The 25,080-nt window shown below is 36.1% G+C and overlaps 1 protein-coding gene across 6 annotated transcripts in view; it reads right to left on the reverse strand.

The window, feature by feature from the left end:
• The window catches only part of DPP8 (dipeptidyl peptidase 8), an 81,421-nt gene that overhangs the window by 36,879 nt on the left and 19,462 nt on the right, over positions 1 to 25,080 (reverse strand). For all 6 annotated transcript variants that reach the window (XM_049104030.1, XM_049104031.1, XM_025472448.3 and 3 more), the window contains exons 5-12: positions 19,257 to 19,430; positions 17,613 to 17,781; positions 10,370 to 10,480; positions 8,859 to 8,987; positions 8,235 to 8,296; positions 5,387 to 5,487; positions 4,491 to 4,668; positions 3,469 to 3,628 (exon numbers count right to left, since the gene is read on the reverse strand). In XM_049104030.1, coding sequence (XP_048959987.1) covers positions 3,469 to 3,628; positions 4,491 to 4,668; positions 5,387 to 5,487; positions 8,235 to 8,296; positions 8,859 to 8,987; positions 10,370 to 10,480; positions 17,613 to 17,781; positions 19,257 to 19,430 — 1,084 coding nt within the window. The remainder of the gene's footprint in view (positions 1 to 3,468; positions 3,629 to 4,490; positions 4,669 to 5,386; positions 5,488 to 8,234; positions 8,297 to 8,858; positions 8,988 to 10,369; positions 10,481 to 17,612; positions 17,782 to 19,256; positions 19,431 to 25,080) is intronic.

Genomic DNA, 25,080 nt, shown 5'->3' on the forward strand with positions numbered 1-25,080 from the left:
GGGACTCAATCCCAGGACCCTGAGATCATACCCTGGGCTGAAGGCACTCAGCCACTGAGCCACCCAGGCATTTAGGCATTCCATGGTAGGATCTTAATTAGGGTCCCAATAAGGTTGAAAAAGTTGATTTATTTTTTCTTAGATGTAAAAATTCAACTTAGTACTTTAAATTTTATGTCCAGAAAATAAATATTATTTAACAATATATATAACAAATACTACTTCACATTATACCCAGTAGAGGAGTGGGATAATAAAGTGGGTATCGAGGAAAAAGGAAGACTTGGAGCAGAAAAGTCTCAAAAGAAAGGAGGGGAAGGGAAAGAAGAGGTAGATAAACTGAGGAGCCCAGTAAGAGAAACTGAGAGGGAACAAAGAGGTTAGGCTTTGGAAATGACTATTAACTGGGGTAACAGCTTTTCTTACACTCTTCAACTGGAGTATTAGATTTTAAAAGTTACCAAGTACTGTTTTAGTTCAACTACTATTCACAGCTCTTTGACCAGTTTTCATCACTATAATTTCTGGAATTTCCTAAGTGGATTTAATTTATCAAAAACAGAGGAGTTGGTAAGGCCAATTTCACCCTAAGGGCCAAGTTAAACTAAGGCTCTCAATGAAGAGATTCTTCATCTTAGTTATAACAAGATCCAGTCTGCTTAAAAAAATTAGGCTAAGGAAAGTAACAGTCAGAGGCAGTATTTATTTTGCTAGTCCTATGATATAGCTATTCCCCCAATAAGAATGATACTTAAAAGGCCTTTGTTGAGAAAAACAACTCACTTGAAAAGTTGGCAAAGGATTCAGACATTTCTCCAAAGAAGATATACGAATGGATAATAACATGTGAAAAGATGCACAATGCTACTAGTCATTAGAGAATCCAAGTCAAAGACACAATGACATACCACTTCATACCCACTAGGATGGCTATATCCAAAACAAACAAACAAACAAACACACAAAATAACGACTGTTGTCAAGAATGGTCATAAACTGAAGCCTCTGAGCACTGCAGATGGGAACGTAGAATGTTGCAACTGCCACAGAAAAGAATATGATGGCGCCTCAAAAAATTAAAAATAGAATTGCCATATGATCCAGTAATTTCACTTCTAAGGTATATACCTAAAAGAACTGAAAGCAGGGTCTCAAAACAGATATCTGTATACTCATCATGTTCATAGCAGCTCTAGTCACAAAAGCCAAAAACGTGGAAGGAACTCAAAATGTCTATAGACAGATGAATGGAAAACACAATGTGGTCTATACATACAAATTAATATATTCAGCCTTTAAAAGGAAGGACATTCTCACAAATGCTATGACGTGGGTAACACTTGAGGACATTATGCAAAGTGAATAAATCAGACATGAAAAGGCAAATACTGTATAACTCCACTTATAGGAAGTATTTAGAGTAGTCAAAATCATACAGACAAAAAGTAGTTGTCAGAGGTTGAGGGGAAGGAGCAATAAGCTAAACTGAGAATTATTTATTGGGCAGTTTCAGTTTTGGAAGATGAAAAAAGTTCTGGAGGAAGAGAGTGGTTATGGTTGCCTAACAATATGAATATACTTAATGCCACTCAACAGTATACTGAAATGGTTAAAATGGTAGATTTTGTTATGTACATTTTGCCACAATTAAAAAAATGGCTATATTGAGTCTGTTAAGTTACAAATGGCAGTTAAGCATATAACATTATCATAAAATGCCTACTATTCCAAAATAAACTCTATATTAATAAGGTAGAAAACTATAACTCAATTAAAAAAACAGAAACGGGATCCCTGGGTGGCTCAGCGGTTTAGTGCCTGCCTTTGGCCCACGGCGTGATCCTGGAGTCCTGGGATCGAGTCCCATGTAGGGCTCCCTGTATGGAGCCTGCTTCTCCCTCTGCCTGTGTCTCTGCCGCTCTCTCTCTCTCTCTCTGTGTCTCTCATGAATAAATAAAATCTTAAAAAATAAATAAAATAAAATAAAATAAAATAAAATAAAATAAAATAAAATAAAATAAAATAACAAAAACAAATTCAGAAGACCTATTGGATATACCATTTCACTTTTTCTAGGCTTACATATCCATTCTGTATTAGATTTCCCAGAAGGAAAACCATCACTTTTTAAAGATAAATTAACTTCAGCTGATACAATATTTAATTTCACTTTGGGCAACACAATTATATCAATCTGAAGAGCTATAATCATATTAACTTCAGTGTAGATGCATACAAGATTAAAAAAAAAAAACAAAAAACCTATTAGGGGCACCTGGGTGGCTTGGTCAGTTAAGTGGCTCCTGACTCTTGATTTCTGCTCAGGTGGTGATCTCAGGGTCCCGGGACTAAGCCCCATGTTGGGCTCCATGCTCAGTGGGGAGTTTGCTTCTCCCACTCCCTCTGCTCCCCACCCCCATTCTCAACTCATGCTCTCTCCCCTATACTGGTGCTCTCTCTTGCTCTCTAAATAAGTAAATCTGTTTTTTTTTTTAAGGATTTTAAAAATATTTTTAAGAGAGACACAGTGAGTGAGAGAGAGAGAGAGAGAGAGAGAGAGAGAGAGAGGGGCAGAGACACAGGCAGAGGGAGAAGCAGGCTCCACACAGGGAGCCCGACCTGGGACTCGATCCCGGGTCTCCAGGATCACACCCTGGGCTGAAGCTGGCACTAAACCGCTGAGCCACCAGGGCTGCCCTAAATAAGTAAATCTTAAAAGAAAATGACCCAGTATGTAAAAAACAAAAAACATATAAAAATAACTTTTTAAAAAAAATCTTATTTATTTATTCATGAGAGACACAGAGAGGCAGAGATACAGGCAGAGGGAGAAGCAGGCTCCATACAGGGAGCCCAACATGGGACTCGATCCCCGGACTGGGATCACATCCTGAGCCAAAGGCAGATGCTCAACTGCTGAGCTACCCAGGAGTCCCTAAAAATAACTTTTTAAAAAGTTTTTTTTTTTAAAGATTTTATTTATTTGACACAGAGAGAGAGAGCACAAGCAGGCAGAGCAGCAGGCAGAGGGAGGAGAAGCAGGCTCCCTACTGAGCAGAGAGCCTGATGTAGGGCTTGATCTCAGGACCCTGGGATTGTAACCTGAGCTGAAGGCAGACGCTTAACTGACTGAGCCACCCAGGTGCCCCTAAAAACAATTTTTTAAATCTCAATATGATTTGGGCTCACTTTAATTAAAAATTACAGTCAAGGCAAAAGTAGAAAGCTAAAATAAGTAATTCCATTCTCAGAGATTACTCACTATTAGTAGTTTCTTACATTATCTATCAACCAATTTGTCCTGTGATTTCATATATGTATATTTTTAATTTATGTATTGTTTAATGAAGCAAGTACTGATGTTTATAAAGTATGCAAAAGAGACATTATATTACCTTGCCTTCCCACCTTCTGCCCCCAACATATGTGTATATATATATATATTTCAAATAAAAATGGATTTCTTACTTGGGGCAGGCAGCCCACCACTGGATCGTTTATATTTGCTCTCCTTTAAAATGGATGTGATTTTGTATAAATGACGGAAACCTGTTTTGCATTCAGAGGCAAAAATAAATTCAATTTCATCTTCATGACTTTGGGGAAAAACATGAAAGATGTCATGGATCTGTAAAATGAATAGCTTAATTTACTATACACATTAATGAAAATACTACATAAACAATTCAATTAAGCTAGAGAAAAAAGAATTACTTGGTAAATACATTTTGGAATGTAAATAACTGGCAGTGCTAGTGGGTACTGTACATTTCTAATATAGATTTGGTCTGGTCCTTTCAGATTTATCTTAATTTAGTCATAGACTTCTTCCATTGAGAAATAAATATTCCCAAATGGTGAAAAAAGAAAAATTGACCAAAAGCTTGCTCACCATCTCTGTAATCCTTTGAAACATGGCATGAGGTTGAATGATATAAATCTTACTACAGAATATTATTACTTTTTCTTACCTAAAATCTTACTACTTTTCTTTTCCAAAGAGAAATATTATAACAGTTGAAAGGTGAATAATATGAAGCCTGTACTCAGCCAAAGAGTGATCTGGCTTTATTTATTTTGTATCTTAAGTTTTTTCCCACTAAATTGGAAACCAAAAAACTCAATCACAGATTGGTAAATTCTGTATAGTTTGTCAACTTGAAAGTTCTAGTCCTCCTCAGAGGTACTGTGATGCTGTTTTCAATACCTGATGTGTCCAGGAATAAGGGCAAATTTGTAGCCAAGAAGATGTCATTTCAATGACATCTATGTTTTTTTTTTAATGATATCTTTTTTATTATGACACCTACTTTCTATCTACAAACCATTCCATTCTGCAACCATCATTCCAATTTGAAATGTTCAAACTAAGCAAATAACATTCATGGTTACTTTGAATTTAAAAATTTCATTTTGATAGTTTGCTATGAAACTTCACTTGCTTCGGCATTCTGAGAAAATATGTAACTGAGTACAGAAAACATACGTACATTTATCCAGATGTCTGTTGTTTCTTCATAGATAATTAGTGGCGTCACAGAGTCAGGCACGGACTCAATAAGTCTCTGTCTTTCCATGGCATCATCTTCTACTGGGATAAATAATTCAGGTGAGATCAACACTATCTGTAGGCGAGTTTGGGAGCGATCTAGTAGAATGGACCAAGCACTATTTAAACAAACAAACAAAAAAGCACCAAAAATAAAGCAAGCTCTCAGAAAATGAATATCCCCCTACTCTCTTCCTTAATACCCATCAATTATTTCTGTAATCACAAAGAATTGCTTTAGTAAATGTTAGATTATCACCTAGAAGCGGCTAATTAAAAGTATTAGCTTATTGTATACTTATTTTCTAAAGTTAGGCTTGAGTTTTTTAAAAAGTGGTTTTCTTTAAACTCTTAAAACCACAGATGACCTATGAAATTGTTTTCTCCCTTTAGTGTCAACAATTTCCGGCCTTGTGAAACTCCTATTGCCTACTTTAGGAACTATATGTAATCACCTTCACATAAAACTCTACAAAAATTTTTGCTTAAATTATATAATAAAAAAATATAGGTTCCTTCATGTGAGCCTTAAAGTCATACAATTTAACCACACACACACAAAAAAACACTAAAACCATGACTGGCTATGTAAGAGACGGCATTAGGCATTACAACTTAGGCATTACAACTTCGGCATTACAACGCAGTAATTGCATATAGAATTACAAATCCACAAGCCCATTTAGCTCAGGGCGAATTCTCTGTGCGGAAATAACAACTCTGCAAATTTACATAATAAAGGCATCTCCAACTGAAGGGCAAGCGTAGTAACGTAAACATTTCTAAAGTTCTGGATTCTAAATTACTTGTAAAGAAGTGACAATTTAACATACGCACTATTTTCCCTCTGGAGTCCATCCAGCTCTGGCAATATATTCAACTCCTTCAAACAGAATCTCAAAAGGCTGAATTAGTTCCTTATCTATGACATCGATAATCTATTAAAAAAGAAATAAAAGGAATCAAGTTACAGAAGAGTCAGATCATTAACTAGTTTACTAGTCTACCTAAATCATAATCATTAACAGCATGACATTTTTTCAGATTTAGGTATTTTAAAAAGGCATGAGGGATAGAGCAAAACCAGCAGTAAGTTGTGGGTTACCTACACCGCTGTGCTCTTCATGCCTAAAAAAAGTTTTAAGCACAAGATTACAGGTCTTTTTCCATGAGTTTATACTAACAGAGCCCTTGCTAATAACTTGTCAAAACACATTTTAATTACTTTATTTAGACTCTAGTATCAAAGAAAAACTACTGTCCCTAGTTCCCTATATTTTAGCCTAATATGTGATTTCTGTAATATATTAGTGAAATGGCCCTAAGCAAGTAAATTTTTTTCCTTTAAAAATCTAGCCAACACACAATACTAAGTTGCAAAAAAAAAGGGGGGGGGGCAAAGGATCTGGATAATTCTCCAACAAAAATATACAAATGGTCAATAAGCACATGAAAAGATAGTCATTAGCCATCAGGAAAATTTAAGTCAAAATCACAATGAGATACAACTTTACACTTAGTAGGTGACTATAATAAATAAGACAAACAATATAAGTATTGATGAGGATTTGTGGAGAGATTGGAAACTCCCACAATGGGAATGTAAAATAGTGCAACCACTTTGGGCAAATAGTCTGGTAGTTAGTTTCTCAAAAGGTTAAGCACGGAGCTATCATATGCTGAACAATTCCACTTCTAGGTATCTATCAAGAGAAATGAAAACATATACACAGATTCATGGTCATATTATTCGTTAATAGCCAAAAATGGAAACACCTTAATTGTCCAAAACTGATGAGTAGTTAAATAAAATGTGGTATAGCTATGCAATAGAATATTACTGGGTGATAAAAAGAAAGTGCTGGGGCCCTTGGCTGGTTTAGTTGGAAGAGTATATGACCCTTGATCTTGGGGCTGTGAGTTCAAGCCCTGTGTTGATTACTTAAATAAATAAAAACTTAAAAAAAAAAAAAGCAAGATAGTACTGATACATGGTGCAATATAGATGGAACTTGAAGACATGATGCTAAGTGACAGAAACCAGACTAGATACTGTATGATTCCATTTATATGAAGTGTACAGAATAGGCAAATCTATGGATAGAAAGTAGACTAGTGGTTGCTCAGTGCTAAGGGATATAGGAAGGTTGGAGGGTGATGATTAAGGAATGTGGGGTTTCTTTTTGGGGTGATGAAAATGTTCTAAAATTGACTATGGTGATGGGTTACATAATTCTGCGAATATACTAAAAGTCATTCTAAAATTTAAACGAATAAACTGTATTATATGTGAATATATACATCTCAATAAAGCTGTTAAAGTCTAGCCGAGAAGACTGGTTTTTGTTTTGTAAGCAGGCTCCACACCTGGCATGGAGCTCAAAGGGGGCTTGAACTCACAGCCCTGACATCAAGACCTGATCTGAGATCAAGAGTTGAATGGTTAACTGACTTTGCCACCCAGGTACCCCAAGAATTTCAATTAATCTTGTGTGCATTCAGCTTATAAGCATTTGACTGTCCAGTTGGGAAGCAGTACAACAGAAATGTGGGACATCTATCTAACACAGAATGTAAGTCCTAGTCAATGACTGCTATTTTTTTTTAACTATTGATCTGTAGAATTAACAATAGTAAAGAGGAAAAACTTCTGGAAAGGAGTGATAAATATGCACATCCCTATATTTTTATCTTGGGAACCAGCAAAAAGTTTCAAAGCAGAAGATCAGGTCAACTTGAAATCATGGTCCACAGATATCTCAGCAAGGTGAGTAAGTTCAAAAAGCTCAACATCATTCAGCAGCAGGGAAATACAAATCAAAACCATAATGGGATACCACGTCACACCCACTAGAAAGGCTAAAATGTTTAATGAGTTAAGAAACGAAAGATGTTGGCAAGGATGTGGAGAAAGGGGAACCCTCTTACACTGTTGGTAGGAATGCAAGCTGATGCAGCCACTCTGGAAAACAGCATGGAGGTTCCTCAAAAAGTTGAAAACAGAGCTACCCTGTGATCTAGCAATTTCGCTACTAGGGATTTACCCCAAAGATATAAATGTATTGCAAAGGGCACGCACACCCCAATATTTATAGCAGCAATGTCCATAATAGCCAAACTATGAAAAGAGCCCAGATGTCCATCGACAGATGAATAGATAAAGAAGAGGTGGTGTACATATACAATGGAATACTACTCAGCCATCAGAGAAATGAAATCTTGCCATTTGCAATGACAGAGATGGAACTAAAGGGTATTATGCTAAGTGTAATAAGACAATCAGAGAAAGACAATTATCATACGATCTCCTCACATCTGGAATTTAAGAAACAGAGGAACACGGGAAGAGAGGGAAAAAAAGACGAAATCAGAGAGGGAGACAAACCGTAAGAGACCCTTAATCATAGGAAACAAATTGAGGGTTGCTGGAGGGGAAGGGGGTGGAGGGATAGGATAATTGGGTGATAGACATTAAGGAGGGCATGTGATGTAATGAGCACTGGGTGTTATATAAGACTGATAAATCACTGACCTCTACTTCTGAAACCAATAAGACATTATATATTAATTGATTTTAAATTAAAAAAAAAGAACTGAGTTTAAAAAATTAAAGAATGTATCTAAGATATTTACTAAACAGACTAGTTAAGTTACACAAAAAGTCAGCTCAACATTTTATACTTACCCTTCCTTCAGCATCAATCATTATTTCTGACATCTTAAAAGTGACTTTTGGATTTGCTGTGCCTTTAGAAAGAGACATAAATGAATAGTAATGCATATCCAAAATTATTCAAACCAATTTTGTCAGATCAACCCCCCTGACACTTTAAGTCAAGAATATTGTAGAATCAAGGCTTTATAAGAATCTCAAAACTCCAATTCAAATTTATAATTCTCAACGTAGGTATCAAAAGATTAAAAAAAAAAGACTGGAAAATATAAGAGTCAGTGTGCAATACATAAGAGAAATTCTGCATCATTTTGTAATTGAAATATGGCAAACAGCAAAACAGGAAAAAAATGATTTATTAAGAATATAATCCCTTAAAAATCTTTATTTCATAGCAAAGACTCCTTTTTTTTCTCATTACTTGTAGTAACCAGCTTTGTGCACTTCCCAACCTTTGAAATTAACTAAATAAGAAGATCAGCTTGTAATTAGGAAATCTACTTCAGTGACAATGAATAACCTACCTTCACTAAAGGCTTTAACTGATCAATACTGACCATTCTTTGGATGAATGCAGAGAGAATCTTGTTTGGAAAGTAGAAATGAGTGAATATAAATGTTGATGGAATATAGTACCTGTTTTAGGATAACGGAATGAATCTGCCCTCCTTGTTTCCAACATAGGGGATGTAACATGAATAATTTCCACCTCAGATTCATCATTTTCTTCATATAGAATTCTCAGAATTTTGCTGCCATTGGGAGCTTAAAAGAAATTTAAATATTGAAAATCTAGAAGAATTATTCCAGACAGTAATCATAACTAACCATTCCTTCTAGCAGTATATTTCCCAAAGTGAAAAATAATTTATGTACAAAATATGCTGCCTTTTGTGTATGAAACTATCACCAGTCTTTGCACTAGGAAGGTGAGTTACTACTAAACCATTTCTGCTAGTTAAAGGAAGGCAAAACCTGAAGATAATTATGTACATATACACACACACATATATGTTTAAATTTTAACTAGGCTCCATGCCCAACATGGGGCTTGAACTCCTTGAACTCACGACCTTGAGATTAAGAGCCACATGCTTTACCAACTGAGTCAGGTGCCCCTGTACCTATACACATTTAAAACTTGCACTTATGAAGGATTTCAGTCCCTGCATACTTTTTCTTTTTTTTTTTTTTTTAAGATCTTATTTATTTATTCATGGGAGACAGAGACAGAGAGAGAGAGAGAGAGAGAGAGAGAGAGAGGCAGAGACATAGGCAGAGGGAGAAGCAGGCCCGTGCAGGGAGCCCAACGCGGGATTCGATCCCAGGTCTCCAGGATCATGCCTTGGACTGAAGGCAGTGCTAAACTGCTGAGCCACCCGGGCTGCCCAGTCCCTGCATACCTTAAAATGCATTCCTTGTTGAAAAATGAATTACTCAATTATATTTATAATATTTGCTATAACAAAATAAATGCTATTTTTAAAAAAGATTTTATTCATTTATTTGAGAGAAAGAGCAAGAGCAGTGGGGAGAGGCAGAAAGAGAAGGAGAGAGAGTCCCAAGACTCTGTGCTGAGCATGGAGCCCAGTGTGGGGCTCAATCCCACAACCCCAATACCATGACCTGAGCTGAAACCAAGAGTTGGATGTCCAACCAACTGTGCCACCCAGGTGCCTTCTAATGCTATTTAAAGAGTCCAGTATTCTTTTAATGGTTTCTCTAATTCATATCAAAATCTTGTTCTGAGGGGGCACCTGGTGGCTTCGTTGGTTAAGCGGTCTGCCTTCGGCTTAGGTTATGATCTTGAAATTCCGGGACTGAGCCTCTATCAGGCTCCTTGCTGAGTGGGGAGCTTGCTTCTCCCTCTCCCTCTGCTCCTCCCCCTCAAGCCCTGCTCATGTTCTCTCTTGCTTGCTTGCTCTCTCTCTCAAATAAATAAATAAAATATTTTTAAAAAATCTTATTCTAACAAACAGTTATGGCAAAACATTTTTTTATATTATTTATATTCTAAATAATTACTAGTAGGATCCAATCTTCATGACTTCATAATCTACTATTCAGGACTTAGCATCTGTGCACTTAACTAATTGGCAGTTGAATCTCATATTTTAATTAAGTTATATTATTTTGAACCCCCTTACTTGTTTCAGCTTCTGGACACCACCAGTAGCCAGAATATCTATCAAATTCTTCTTGAAGAACAAAGGTAGCAACTCCAGCTGATCTGGGATCTTCTTCCATGTTGGCTAGTTCTGGACAAATATAAACAGCAAGATTATCACAGGAAGTTCTCTATCTTTTCATAGGTACTAAGCACAATGATTTAGTTTATTTTGAAATGCAACTGTAGTATTATGGTGAACTCTGGAGCCAGTGGACTAGATTTAAACCTGAACTCCATCATTTACTTACTGACCTTGGGCAAATCACCCAACTTCATTCCACTGCAGTGTCCCACTTGTAAATGGGAATAAGAAATGTATCACATACGGTTGTTAGGATTAAATGAGTTAATTCACATAAAGCACTTAAAACACATCCTGAACCAAAATATGTTCTACATAAATATCAGTTATTATTTCCCCATTTCATTAGCATCATGGAAAAACCACAAAACAAAACCATGTAAAGGGTCACAGTGACTTGTAACTTACACCCAGAAAAGTCCAACTTTACACCTAGTATGGGTCTTGCACATCATGTAATCTCATTGTTCCTCCCACCTCCCTTTCTTCCATTCAACTAGAACATTTTAGCTTTTATAACTGTTTCACACTTTCCAGCAAATAGTGTAAAGGGAACTCTTGCTTTAAAAATAAACCCATCGAATTTTAAAAAAGAAAACCATAGCTGGGGGCATCACAATGCCAGATTTCAGGTTGTACTACAAAGCTGTGGTCATCAAGACAGTGGGACTGGCACAAAAACAGACACATAGATCAATGGAATAGAATAGAAAATCCAGAAGTGGACCCTCAACTTTATGGTCAACTAATATTTGATAAAGGAGGAAAGACTATCCACTGGAAGAAAGACAGTCTCTTCAATAAATGGTGCTGGGAAAATTGGACATCCACATGCAGAAGAATGAAAGTAGACTACTCTCTTTCACCATACACAAAGATAAACTCAAAATGGATGAAAGATCTAAATGTGAGACATGAGTCCATCAAAATCCTAGAGAAGAACACAGGCAACACCCTTTATGAACTCGGCCACAGTAACTTCTTGCAAGATACATCCACGAAGGCAAAAGAAACAAAAGCAAAAATGAACTATTGGGACTTCATCAAGATAAGCTTTTGCACAGCAAAGGATACAGTCAACAAAACTAAAAGACAACCTACAGAATGGGAAAAGATATTTGCAAATGACGTATCAAGATAAAGGGCTAGTTTCCAAGATCTATAAAGAACTTATTAAACTCAACACTAAAGAAACAAACAATCCAATCATGAAATGGGCAAAAGACATGAACAGAAATCTCACAGAGGAAGACAAAGACATGGCCAACAAGCACATGAGAAAATGCTCCACATCACTTGCCATCAGGGAAATACAAATCAAAACCACAATGAGATACTACCTCACACCAGTGAGAATGGGGTAAATTAACAAGGCAGGAAACCACAAATGTTGGAGAGAATATGGAGAACAGGGAACCCTCTTACACTGTTGGTGGGAATGTGAAATGGTGCAGCCACTCTGGAAAACTGTGTGGAGGTTCCTCAAAGAGTTAAAAATAGACCTGCCCTACGACCCAGCAATTGCACTGCTGGGGATTTACCCCAAAGATACAGATACAGTGAAACGCCAGGACACCTGCACCCTGATGTTTATAGCAGCAATGTCCACAATAGCCAAACTGTGGAAGGAGCCTCGGTGTCCATCGAAAGATGAATGGATAAAGAAGATGTGGTTTATGTATACAATAGAATATTACTCAGCCATTAGAAATGACAAATACCCACCATTTGCTTCAACGTGGATGGAACTGGAGGGTATTATGCTGAGTGAAATAAGTCAATTGGAGAAGGACAAACATTATATGTTCTCATTCACTGGGGAATATAAATAATAGTGAAAGGGAATAGAAGGGAAGGGAGAAGAAATGGGTAGGAAATATCAGAAAGGGAGACAGGGGATCCCTGGGTGGCGCAGCGGTTTGGCGTCTGCCTTTGGCCCAGGGCGCGATCCTGGAGACCCGGGATCGAATCCCACATCGGGCTCCTGGTGCATGGAGCCTGCTTCTCCCTCTGCCTGTAGTGTCTCTGCCTCTCTCTCTCTCTCTCTCTGTATGACTATCATAAATAAATAAAAAAAATGTTTAAGAAAAAAAAAGAAAGGGAGACAGAACATAAAGACTCCTAACTCTGGGAAACGAACTAGGGGTGGTAGAAAGGGAAGAGGGCGGGGGGTGGGGGTGAATGGGTGACGGGCACTGAGGGGGGCACTTGACGGGATGAGCACTGGGTGTTATTCTGTATGTTGGCAAATTGAACACCAATAAAAAATAAATTTATCATTAAAAAAATAAAAATAAACCCATCAATAAAGCTTAAAAAATAAATAAATAAACCCATCAAAACCACAAAGCCATAATTTTATGAGATTTTATGACATGGAGAAATGTTTCTAATATACTTGGATTTCAAAAAAGCATTATTACAAATAATAAATAAATAAAAAAGCATTATTACTAGAAGACATGTATACACTAATTTCATTCAAAAAATGTTAAGCAAACATATATTTAAAAAAGTGTTGGGATACAAACCAAAATGTGGTTTATATTCTTTCCAAATAATGAAACACACTATGGGTAAGAATTTCTTTGTATTTGGAAAAAAATATTTTAATTGCTTTATAATTTACAAAATCTTAGGTGTACCATTATTTGTGAAAAATATATTTGTGTAACGAATCACATCCTAACAAGACACAGAATATTTCCAACACCCAGAATGTTTTCTCAGGCCTCTTCTCAGTCAATGCCCATTCTCACTCCAGAACCACTAATCTAATTCTGTCACCACAGGTTGGTTTTGCCTATTCTAGAAAATCATGTAAGTGATGTACTTTGTCTGCTTCTTTAGATTCACCAGTGTTGTTACATGTATCAATGATTCATTCCTGTTTATTGCTAGATGGTATTCCATAGTATACCATAGTCTTTTTTATCCATTCATCTGTTAATGGGCATCTGGGCTGCTTCCAGTTATTGGCAATATGAATAAAGATGCTATAATCTTTCTTGCATAGGGATCATTGTGGGTGTATGCCCTCCCTTAAATAAAGACCTAGGAGTGGAAAGACTGGGTAGTTTGCTAAGTGTTTATTTTTTTAAGTATTTTTTAAAAAGATTTTATTTATTTATTCATGAGAGACACAGAGAGAGAAAGAGGCAGAGACACAGGCAGAGAGAGAACCAGGCTCCATGCAGGGAGCCTGATGTGGGACTCAATCCTGTGACTTCGGGATCACGCCCTGGGCCCAAGGCAGGCACTGAACCGCTGAGTCACCCAGGCGCCCGCTAAGTGCTTAACTTGATAAGAAACTGCCACACAGTTTTCCATAGTGATTGTATTATTATTATTATTAAAGATTTTATTTATTTATTTGACAGAGAGAGAGAGAGCACATAAGCTGGGGAGTGACAGGTAGAGGGAGAGGGAGAAACAGGCTCCCTGTGGAGCAGGGAGCCCAATGTGGGACTTGATCCCAGCATCCTGGGATTATGACCTGAGCCACAGGCAGATGCTTAACCAACTGAGCCACCAGTATTTGTTGTTATTTTATATTCTTACTAACAATGTATGAATGTTCCTCTCTGACATTTGTTAATATTTTTCACTTTAGCCAGCCTAATAGGTGTATGATAATATCTCATAAGTGATTTCAGTACTGTAGACAAGTTTCAAGTTTTTGCTAATCTGTATTTTCTATATATTGTCTGAAACAAATATGCAACATGAACCAATAATTCCTTATCCAAAAATTTTGAGTCCAGAGTGTTTGGAACTCAGAATTTGGGGGGATTTTTCCTATTTTTCATACATCTACTATATAATTATGTAACATCTCTGGCAGGGTAATCTAATACCCTGTAATTGAATACACCAATATTCTTGCAGCAAATTTATGAATAGACACACTAAGTAGGATTAAAATTATAAATATCCTCAGGTCAGTTCAGGACAGGTTTTGCCACCAAATGAATTTTAGCACCAAGCCAGTGAAAACTAAGCTCAGATTTCAAGATTTTTTTTTGAATTTTTGAATTAATGACATAGGCAAAGCCAGTGTTTGGTTTTCTTGGATCTTTCAACTACCCCAAAATTATATTCAACCATATTGCTTCATATATATATTTTTTAAAAGATTTTATTTGTTTATTCATGAGAGACACAGAGAGAGAGGCACAGACATAGGAAGAGGGAGAAGCAGGCTCCAAGTAGGGAGCCTGACATGGGACTCGATCCCAAGTCCCCAGGATCACACTCTGGGCTGAAGGCGGTGCCAAACCGCTGAACCACTCGGGCTGCCCTCTTTTTCTTTTGGATGTGAAAATAGGTACCACTCATTTCTATCTCCATTTCACTTACTATGGACCTCAATTATTAAGAGCTATTTATTAAATGAATAAAAGGTATCACTTTGTTCTTTGATATGTCAATACATCATTTGAGAGTAGAGGCTGGTACTCCCTTACTTTTACATTTCTCTTCCTACTAGGCAGAAAATAAACACATGCACATACTCACTGACTAAACTCCTCCAGAACCAGACTTTCACTTAGAAACTTATTGTAAACAGAGTAAGAGTGAAGATGCACACTCTGTAACCTACCTTTCTTCTTAAACAAAAACATTGCACTTACTATGTTTCAGACATCATCCTAAACACTTCACAAAAATGAACTCACTATAACCTCATAAAAACACTATAGTAACATGCCTTTTCAGATACGGAAACTGAGACACTGGTTAAATAATTTATTAAAGTCCACAGAACTAAAAAATGACAGTTCTAGAACTCAAACTCAGACAGTCTGTTTCTAGGTTACATTTTTAGCTAGTGTACTAATCTTAAAAATAATAAATATCATATAGCTATATGCACAGAAAGCAAAATAATAAAAACAATATTTTAACATCCTGCAGGGTGCCAGTGCTTTCTACTTTAAATTCTGTCAAAAAAAAATTTTTTTTAAGGGAGGGATGGAGACAGAAAGATAGGGGCAGAGGGAGAGGGAGAATCTTAAGCAGACTCCATGCCCAGCATGGAGCCCGATGCAGGGCTCCATCTCACAACACTGAGATCATGATCTGAGCTGCAATCATGCGTCAGATACTTAACCAACTAAGCAACTCAGGTGTCCCTAAATTCAATCTTCACAATAACCCTGTGTGAAAAACAATTCTACAGAAGAAAATATAGACTAAAAAAAAAAAAAAATCTTAATTCTATTGGTTATTGTTAGAGCTTTGTACTCCCAACCACAAGTAGGATAACTAGTACATAGTGAGTGCTCAATGTTTGTTGAAAGCGTGAAGAAATGGCTAGGATTTCCAACTCAGATTTACTAATCACTAATCTAATCCGTCTATTGCCATGGGTAGCTGTTCTGATTCCTGGACTTCAAATGGAGACCCAAAACATGGATTTTTAAAAATATTTATTTATTTACTTACTTAGTTATTTGGGGGAAAGGGGGAAGTATGCTGGCAGGGAGGTAGGGGTGAAGGGCAGAGGGAGAGGAAGAAGTAGGAAGCAGACTCCCAGATGAGTGTGGAGCCCAATGTGGAGCTTGATCTCAAGACCCTGAGATCATGACCTGAGCCAAAATCAAGAGATGGACACTTAATGGACTGAGCCACCCAGGTATCCCCAAAACATCCACTTTTCACTTAAAAAGTTCCCTACTCCATTCTCTTTTGTCTATCTGATGCTCTATAGAGTTTTAGACCACTTAAACCTGGATAAGTTCAACAGTCAAGTTTTGGTGTCTTTGTCTCTAGTCTTGGGCTTTTCAAATACAACTTTCATGAAGTATCCAGAACAATTTATCTATGATTCTGACCACACTACCCAATTGCTAAACACTTTTCATCATGCTAGAGACTGTTGATTTACATGATATAGTCAACCCTTGTCTTGGCTTTTTTTTATCAGCCAGCCTTACCTTTCCCTTCTTCTTGATTCATACCTTATGCTTTAGAACCATCAGACTGCTTTTAACTTCTCACACATACCACCTTCTGCATTAAGAACTTTCTCATGGGTGCCCTCACATCGAATGAACTGGTTAATGTGCAGTCACATCTAAGATCAATTTAGATGCCAGTTAGGTGTCCTCTCTTCTGGGAAGTTCTTCCTAACCACCACCCCACACTGATGCTCTCATAACACCCTACGTTTGCTTATCACTCTGTTTTACTATTCATAGAGTCTCCTTGAGGGGCCCAGGTTATGTTTTATTCAATTCTGTATCCTTAGTTCCTGCCATGTTATCTGGTACACAGGAACTTAATGTATTTTTGTTGACTGACTAAATAGTTAGAACAGATTTCCTGACTTCTAATTCAGCGTTTTTTCTACCAATGTAAATTGTTCAGGAAAAGGCTTCTTTTATAACACCAATTATCCTAATGAAAAAAAATGTTTTTGTCAATACACTATTATATTCTAAAATAATTTATTAAGAAAGATGCCCAATAAATCAGCTTTGTGAACAGTATATTAAGCAAGAGTTGAACAAATGAATTTTGAAAGTGACCATCCTTCACTGTGGAGCTTATTAATCTTAAACTGTTTTATGTGTTCAAAGAAAAAGCAATACACTATTCCCCATCTTTCGTTTGTATGAAAGCTTTAGAGGAAAATATCTACATCTTTTCTGTGCTTTGAGCAGAGCTTAGTATTACTATAATCACCTAAATGAAAATTAAATATTTCCACAATACACACAATTCTACAAAGTTTTGTTTTTCCTATTATGACAAAAACTAAGTATGCTCTCCTAAAAGGGAAGATAAATTTTTTATATTAGGTTTTTGTTTGCTTTCCAAAAACCAGATTAACTTTTTTTAATAGATATTTTATTTTAATAAAAATAGTTTTGGGGAAATTCTGGCAGTTTCAGTAACCTAAAGAAACAATCACATCAGAGATACTACTGTTGTGCTATCTGAAAATGAACATGAAGACGATGTAGCATTATGCAGGTGGTACATATTATTTATCCACTGTACTTTTTTCTTTTTTAAAGATTTGAATTTAAAATATAAAGATCACCTACTTTGCCCCTACCTCAAAAAGTGAGCAAAAGTAAAATTTAAAAAATATTTTTCAGCAAAGTATATGTGAAGAACTATGTGTTACCATTATGCACATAGGTGAGCCTCCTTTCTTCTCTGGTTACAATGTTGGATATCCAAATATCATTGCTATGTATAAAAGCAATCCAGTCTGGATCAGCTGGGCATAATTTGGGATCCATGCGAATGTTGGGACAGCTAGTTTCTACTAAATTTGGCCGTAAGGGTTGTTGCTAGAAAAGAAAAGAACATTTTTAAGACAAGTATCAGGATGATACATATATATTCATTCGCCAACATCCTTCCTATAAAATGAACAATAATTTCCAGTAAAATGTCAACTATGATAATTGTTCCTCAGAAAAATACACTTTTGCATGCTTTAACTTATGAGGCTGGACTCTTTTTTTTTATACACTATGAATTAGAAAGCTAAGGCTACTAGGAAAGTAAAATTTTTTTTTTAAGATTTGAGAGAGAGAGAGAGCATGCAAGAGAGAGAGCACACAAGTGCACACGGAGGGGTGCAGAGGGAGAAGGAGAAAAGTAGACTCCCCACTGAGCACAGAGCCCCCCTGAGGCTCAATCCCAAGACCCATGATATCATGACCTGAGTCCAAATCAAGAGTCAGATGCTTAACTTACTGAGATACCCGGGCACCCCAATAGGAAAGTAAATAAAGATAATATAACAGCATTTCATAAATTTTGTTGCCTAAACCTGTTTAATAGAATAATTATTCCTTGTTAAATACTTTTATTTAGCACTTATTTGTTGAATATTTATTATTTAAAATTAGTTTTACCAGTATAAAACAGTTTGGTCAGAAAGATGTAATGAAAGCCAGGATCATACAATTCTAACAAAAGGATAGTTTTTTTTTTTTTTAACATTTTATTTATTTGACATTTAACATTTGAGAGAGCAAGTGAGAGCACAAGCAAGAGGAGTGGTAGAGGGAGAGGGAGAGGGAGAAGCAGGCTCCCTGCTGAGCAAGGAGCCCAACGTGGGGCTCCATTCCAGGACCCTGGGATCATGACCTGAGCTGAAGGCAGGCACTTTGACTGAGCCAAGCAGGCACCCCTAAAAGACGTTTTAATATCACATATAGAATTGCTTAGAGGGGAACCTGAGTGGCTCAGATGCTGAGCATCTAACTCTTGATTTAGGCTCAGGTCATGAGATCAAGCCCCGCATCAGGCTCCACACTCAGTGGGGACCGTGCTTGAGATTCTCTCTTCCTCTTCCTCTGCCCCTCCCCCTTTCATTCTCATTCTCGCTCTCTCTCTCATAAATAAATAAACCTTGATAAGAAAAAAAGAATTGCCTGGAATAAAACAAAACATTTAAAACCATTTATTAAGATGAATTAAGTATTTAAAGAAACCAAAATTAGATTGCCTTGTGATAACATTATCTTTCAAATTCCCCCTCAGCGTTTACAGCATTGATGTTTACAGCATTGATGCCCTTCACCTGTATCTTCCTACATAGCAAGTGTTTTTAGCATTTAAAAAATTACCTATTAATGTCAGCACAAAAACAATTAATTCTTATCTTTGGAAATTAATACTCATATATCTTGTTTTCTTTACTACTGAATTTCTCACTGGGTAAATATAAATTTTTGGTTTAACTACCTTTCTGATTTGGTAATAACCCTTTAGTACCCAAAAACAGATTTAACAAGTAGTAACACCAACTTACAGTAAACCCTTGTGGCCCTCCATCTTTTACGTGATAAATTCCACTACCAGCTTGAAACAGAAATGTTCCACTTCCTTGGTGATAATCATAGGAAGCAATTCCAACAGTTCCAATGCGTTTTCTTTCTCTTAATAGTTCTTCTTCTCGAGAATACATTCCATAGTCCAGTGTTGCCTAATGAAAAAGGAACGAGAAGTCACCTACTCCAGTCTTCAGAAAGCTTGCTTTTTGCTTTTAGCCAAAAAATTTCCACAGAAATCCTACCATCTTTCATATTACTGATGTTGAATGGCTCTAGATGGTGAGTGACTCCAAAATATGCCAGTAACTTTTAGCAAACTAATTTCAAGAAGTCTGCTGAAAGATTTCCTGGTAAATGGTCTCTAGATGATTATTGCATATAGTAAAGAACAATCGTCTGATCACCTGACTTGGCATTTTAGACCTTTGACAACTTAAATGTAAGTGAGCAGTGCTGCATGTAGTTAAGAGCACAGATTGAAACTAAGTGGTCTAAATCTAGGCTTTGATCATCACTAGAAATCTGACTTTGGGAAGTAGCTTAATTTCTTCAAAAGTAATTGTTCTCACTTTCAAAATAGTAATATATCACCTACTTCAGCTTTGTAAAGATTAACTTAGATAAAAACATGTCAAGCGTTTAACATAATGACTGGCATAGAGTAAGTTGTCAAGTATCAGCTGTCATTAATATCTTCCCACCAGATCTATTAATACTCTTCTAATAAAACTCTAGATCAGGCTGGTCATGTCACTGACATAAAACCCAATATAGGAGTTTCTGCCTCTTGGCCTTTGTCTGTTCCACTGTCCCCCTCTGAAAGGCTATTTTTCTTTCATCCATCCAAGTTTTACCATTATCCCAAAACCTTATCTCTGATTCAACCCTGCCAAGGAAAATTTCCTGATCCACTATGGTATACAGTTACCTCTTCCTTGATATTTATATAAGAGTTACTATTTCTTTTACTTATTTGGGTATGGTATTGTTACTCACGTTTTTTTAGTATTTCTGACTAGAAATAGATTTAAAAAAAACACACAAATTAACAGAATCTCTGTCATTTTGTTTTCCTACCTGCAGCATCTGTTAAAATCTCTCTCAAAGACTATTTGTAATTAGTGATTGATGATAATAAGGGGATTTCCTAAGCTAGAAATATTATTTTTGATATAAGTATAAAATTTAAAAAGGAATATAAAGAAAACAAATATACTAAGTGCTAACAAAAAATTTACATCCACATTTTCTCTACAAGCTCTTAATACTTTGAGTATGATAAATAAGGGAAGTAGACATGGTTTCTCTCTCAAGAATACCTTAAAAAGAAATATAGAGGAGTTTATTGGTAGAAATAACAATCATTCCAAAACTAAGCACACTGAAAGTAAACACTGTTCAAGGATGACAAACACATGTGTGTACTTGCAAACTTAAAATAATGTTAGGTGAGGTTACACAGGAGATAACCTGGGAATCTTGCTAAAAACCCACCCAGTACTTCGTGTTCATTGTATCACTTTTTAAAAATTAAATAATTATATGTATATACATTTGTCCATGTGTTAGGCTCCAATAGAAAAAACTTGTTAATTCAATGAATATATAGTTTTATGAATTCTGATCTCTTTAAGTATCTCTTAAGATACTGAAGCATTTCTTTCCACTGAAGCCCAAAGCCCAAAGAAATTATATTTTAATTTCTCCCCTCTTATTCTCCCTGTATGTCACTGGACTTGGTCTGTATTTACTATGTCTTAATGCTTAATCAGAACACAAGAAATTTCAGAGGTAAGATATTAACTTTCACAAGAGAACTCTGAATTCGTAACTTTGTAATTATAAAATTTGTTAATCTGAAATAATAACAAGATGATAAAAAGAACCTTGAAAAAGATTATGGGGAACAAGGTTAGTTTTACCAGATACGTAAAAATTAAAACATGAATAAACAGAATGAACAACAGCAATGGTCCAGAAATCTAAAATATAGAAAGCTGAATATAGAAATTTATAAGAAAAAAACAGTAGGAAAAAGATGAAGCTTTTAAAATCAGTGATTACTGATTTAAATTTCAAATCATAATTACTGCACAGCCATATGGAAAAAAGATAACACTGGATCCATTTCTCACATATTTCAAATACATCAAAGATTTAAGTGTTAAAAAGGAGACCAACTTCCACTTTTAGCCAAGATGGAGTAACAGAGACTCAGCTTACCCTCCCATCTGAAATAACTAAGAAAATGAACAAAATACAGGAAATAATGCTTTCAAGACACTAGACATCAGATAACAAAAGACAGTGATCTCTGAGGAATGGGAATCAAATGAGGTCAGTCTTAATAGTTGTCCTAGCTAACTGCTTTGACAGTTTCCAGATGTTGGCACAAGAAAGGTAGCCAATGAATTAAAGAAGAAATCACAAAGGAAATCAGAAAACACTTTGAGACCAAAGAAAACACTGTACCAAAACTTAAGAGACACAGCAAAAGCAGTGCTCAGAGGGAAACTTAGAACTATAAATATCTGCATTAAAAAGGAGATCTGCAATCAATAACCTAACCTTTTACCTTAAGACATTGGAAAGAAAGAGCAAACTAAGTCCAAAGCAAGCAGAAGTGAAAAAATAATACAAAATAAATTGGAAATAAAACAGAATAGAAAAACAAACGGGGTGCCTGGGTGGCTCAGTGAGTTGAGCATCTGCCTTCAGCTCAGTCATGACCCTGGGGTCCTGGGATGGAGCCCCACATTGGGATCCCCGCTCAGCAGGGCATGCTTCTATCTTTTCTGCTACCCTTGCTTGTGTGTGCACACGCGCTCTCTCTCTCTGCCAAATAATAACATCTTAAAAAAAAACAAAACAAAACAATTAAGTTCAACTAAACCAAAATTTGGTTCTTTGAAAAAATCAAATCCAGCTAGAATGATTAAAAAAAAAAAAACAAAAACAGAAGATTCAATTTACTAAAATCAAGAATGAGAGTAATTAGGAATGTTAAAGATAAAAAAAGATTGTAACAGAATAGTATGAACTATATGCCAACAAATTCAATAATGTAGGTAAAATGGTTAAATTCCTAGAAACACACAAACCACCAAAACTGACTCAAGAAGAAACAGAAAATAGAAACAGATCTCTAATGAGTAAAAAGCCTGAGTTAGTAATCAAAAATTGCCCACAAAGAAAAGCCCAGGACTAGATGGCTTTACTGATGAATTCTACCAAATGTTTAAAAACAAATGAACAAATGAACACCTGTGCTTCTCACAGTCTTCCAAAGATAGAGAACAGGAGGAAACACTTTCCAACTCATTTGATGAAGTCAGTATTACCCTGACATCAAAACCAGCCAAAGATGTCACACACACACACACACACACACACACAAACCCCTCACAAAACTACAGACTAACATCCCCTAGGGCTACAAAAATCTTCAATAAAATACCAGCACATTAAATATAGCAGAATATTAAAAGAATTATATACAACGAAGTGGGATTTATCCCAGAAGTGTAAACTTGGTTCAACATAAATGAAGACGAATCAATGTAATGCATGATATTAATTCAATAATGGGGTAAAGTGATCTTTCCAATATACACAGAAAAATCATTTGACAAAACCCAATACTGTTTCATGTTATAAGTGCTCAACAAATTAGTAATAGAAAAGAAATTTCTCAATCTGATAAAGGGCATCTATAAAAAACCCACAGCTAATACCAGTCTTAAAGGGAAAACCTGGAAGTCTTCTCAAGATCAGGTAAAAGAACTGATGTCTGCTTTTACCACCACTATTTAACATACACCAGGGGTTCTAGCTAGGGTTGGAAAGGAAGAAGGAAAACTATTTATAGATGATATGATATGGAAAACCCTTAAAGCAATCTATAAAGAAGTATTAGAGCTAATAAATGAATTCAGCTAAAAAATAAATAAATAAATAAATAAATAAATAAATAAATGAATTCAGCTAAGTTGTAGGACATAAGATCAATAAAATATCAGTTGCATTTTTATACACTAGTAATAAACAGTCTGAAAATGAAACTAAGAAAATAACTCCATCTAAAATATCCTTAAAAGGAAAAAAAAATATCCTTAAAAGGAATAAAATACTTAGGAATAACTTTAACTAAAGAAATGCAAGATTTGTATATAGAACGCTGCTGAAAAAAATTAAACATCTAGGGATGCCTGGGTGGCTCAGTAGTTGAGCATTTGCCTTCAGCTCAGGGCGTGATCCTGGAGTCTTGAGATCAAGTCCCGCGTCGGGCTCCCTGCATGGAGCCTGCTTCTCCCTCTGCCTATGTCTTTGCCTCTCTCTCTCTCTCTCTCTCTCTCTCTCTCTAAGTCTATCATGAATGAATAAATAAAATCTTAAAAAAAAAAAGTTAAACATCTAAATAAATGTAAAGATATCCCATGCTGATGGATTGGAAAACTTAAGATTATAAAGACAGCAATATGCTCCAAAATAAACTAGATTCAAAGAATGGCTATCACATCTGCCTTTTTTCCAGATATGGATGAACTGATCCTAATAGTATTGATAAGGAATTTTGAAACAATCTTGAAAAAGAGCAACAACATTGGAGGACTCACATTTTCACACTTCAATAGTACAAGATACATTAATCAAGACAGCGTAACACTGACATATGGAAAGACTTATAAGCCACTGGAACTGAACTGAGAGCCCAGAAATAAGTCTATACATTTTTGGTCAATTGAATTTCAACAAGACCCTTCGATGGGGAAAGAATAGTTTTCTGTAAGTGGTGCTAGGACAACTGGATGCCACATGTGAAAGAATTAATTTGGGCCCCTATCTTACCCCATATATAAAAATTAACTCAAAATGAACCAAAGACCTAGATGTAAGAGCTAAAATTATAAAACTCACATATAAGAAAACAGACAAAAATCTGTGATTTTTAATCTAGATTAAGCAACAGTTTCTTAGATACATTAAAAGCACAAGCAATCAAAGAGAAAACAGAATGACTATACTTTATTAAATTTAACTGTGTGCATTAAAGAACATACATTAGTTTTCTAGGGCTGCTCTAACAAATCACCACAAACCTGATGACTGAATACAACAGAAATTTATTCTCACAGTTCTGAAGGACAGAAGCCCAAAATTAAGAGCTCGGCAAAGTGAGGCTTCCTCCAAAGGCTTCTGGTGGCTCCAGGGTTCCTTGACTTGTGGCAACATACCACTAATCTTCAGATGGTCTTTACCCTTTGTGTCTGTCTCAAATTTCCCTTTCCTTTGTCTTATAAGGATACTAGTTGGGGCACCTGCATGGTTCAGTCAGTTAAGCATCTGACTTCAGCTTAGGTCATGATCTCAGGGTCCTGGAATCAAGCCCTGCATTGGGCTCCCTGCTCAGGGGGAGTCTGCTTCATCCTCTCCCTCTGCCCCTCCCCCAGCTTGTGCTCTCTACAAATAGATAAATAAAATCTAAAAAAAAAAAAAAAGAATGTCAGTTACTGTATTTAGGGCCTACCATACACCCAGGATTATCTTAAGATGTTTAATTACATCTGGAAAGACCCTATTTCTAAACAAGGTCACATTCACAGACACCTTTGGGATTTGGACATATCCTTTTGTGGTACTTATTCAAACAATACAACACTACTGAGAAAATAAGCCACAAACCTCCCCACCCCTCAAATAACCTGAATAAAAAATGGGCTAAGACTTTGAATAGACATTTCTCCAAAGATACACAAATAACCAATAAGCATTTGAAAAGATGCTTCATATCACTAACCATTA

This window comes from Canis lupus, chromosome 30, assembly GCF_003254725.2.
Source record: "Canis lupus dingo isolate Sandy chromosome 30, ASM325472v2, whole genome shotgun sequence".
Classification (NCBI taxonomy): Eukaryota; Metazoa; Chordata; class Mammalia; order Carnivora; family Canidae; genus Canis; species Canis lupus.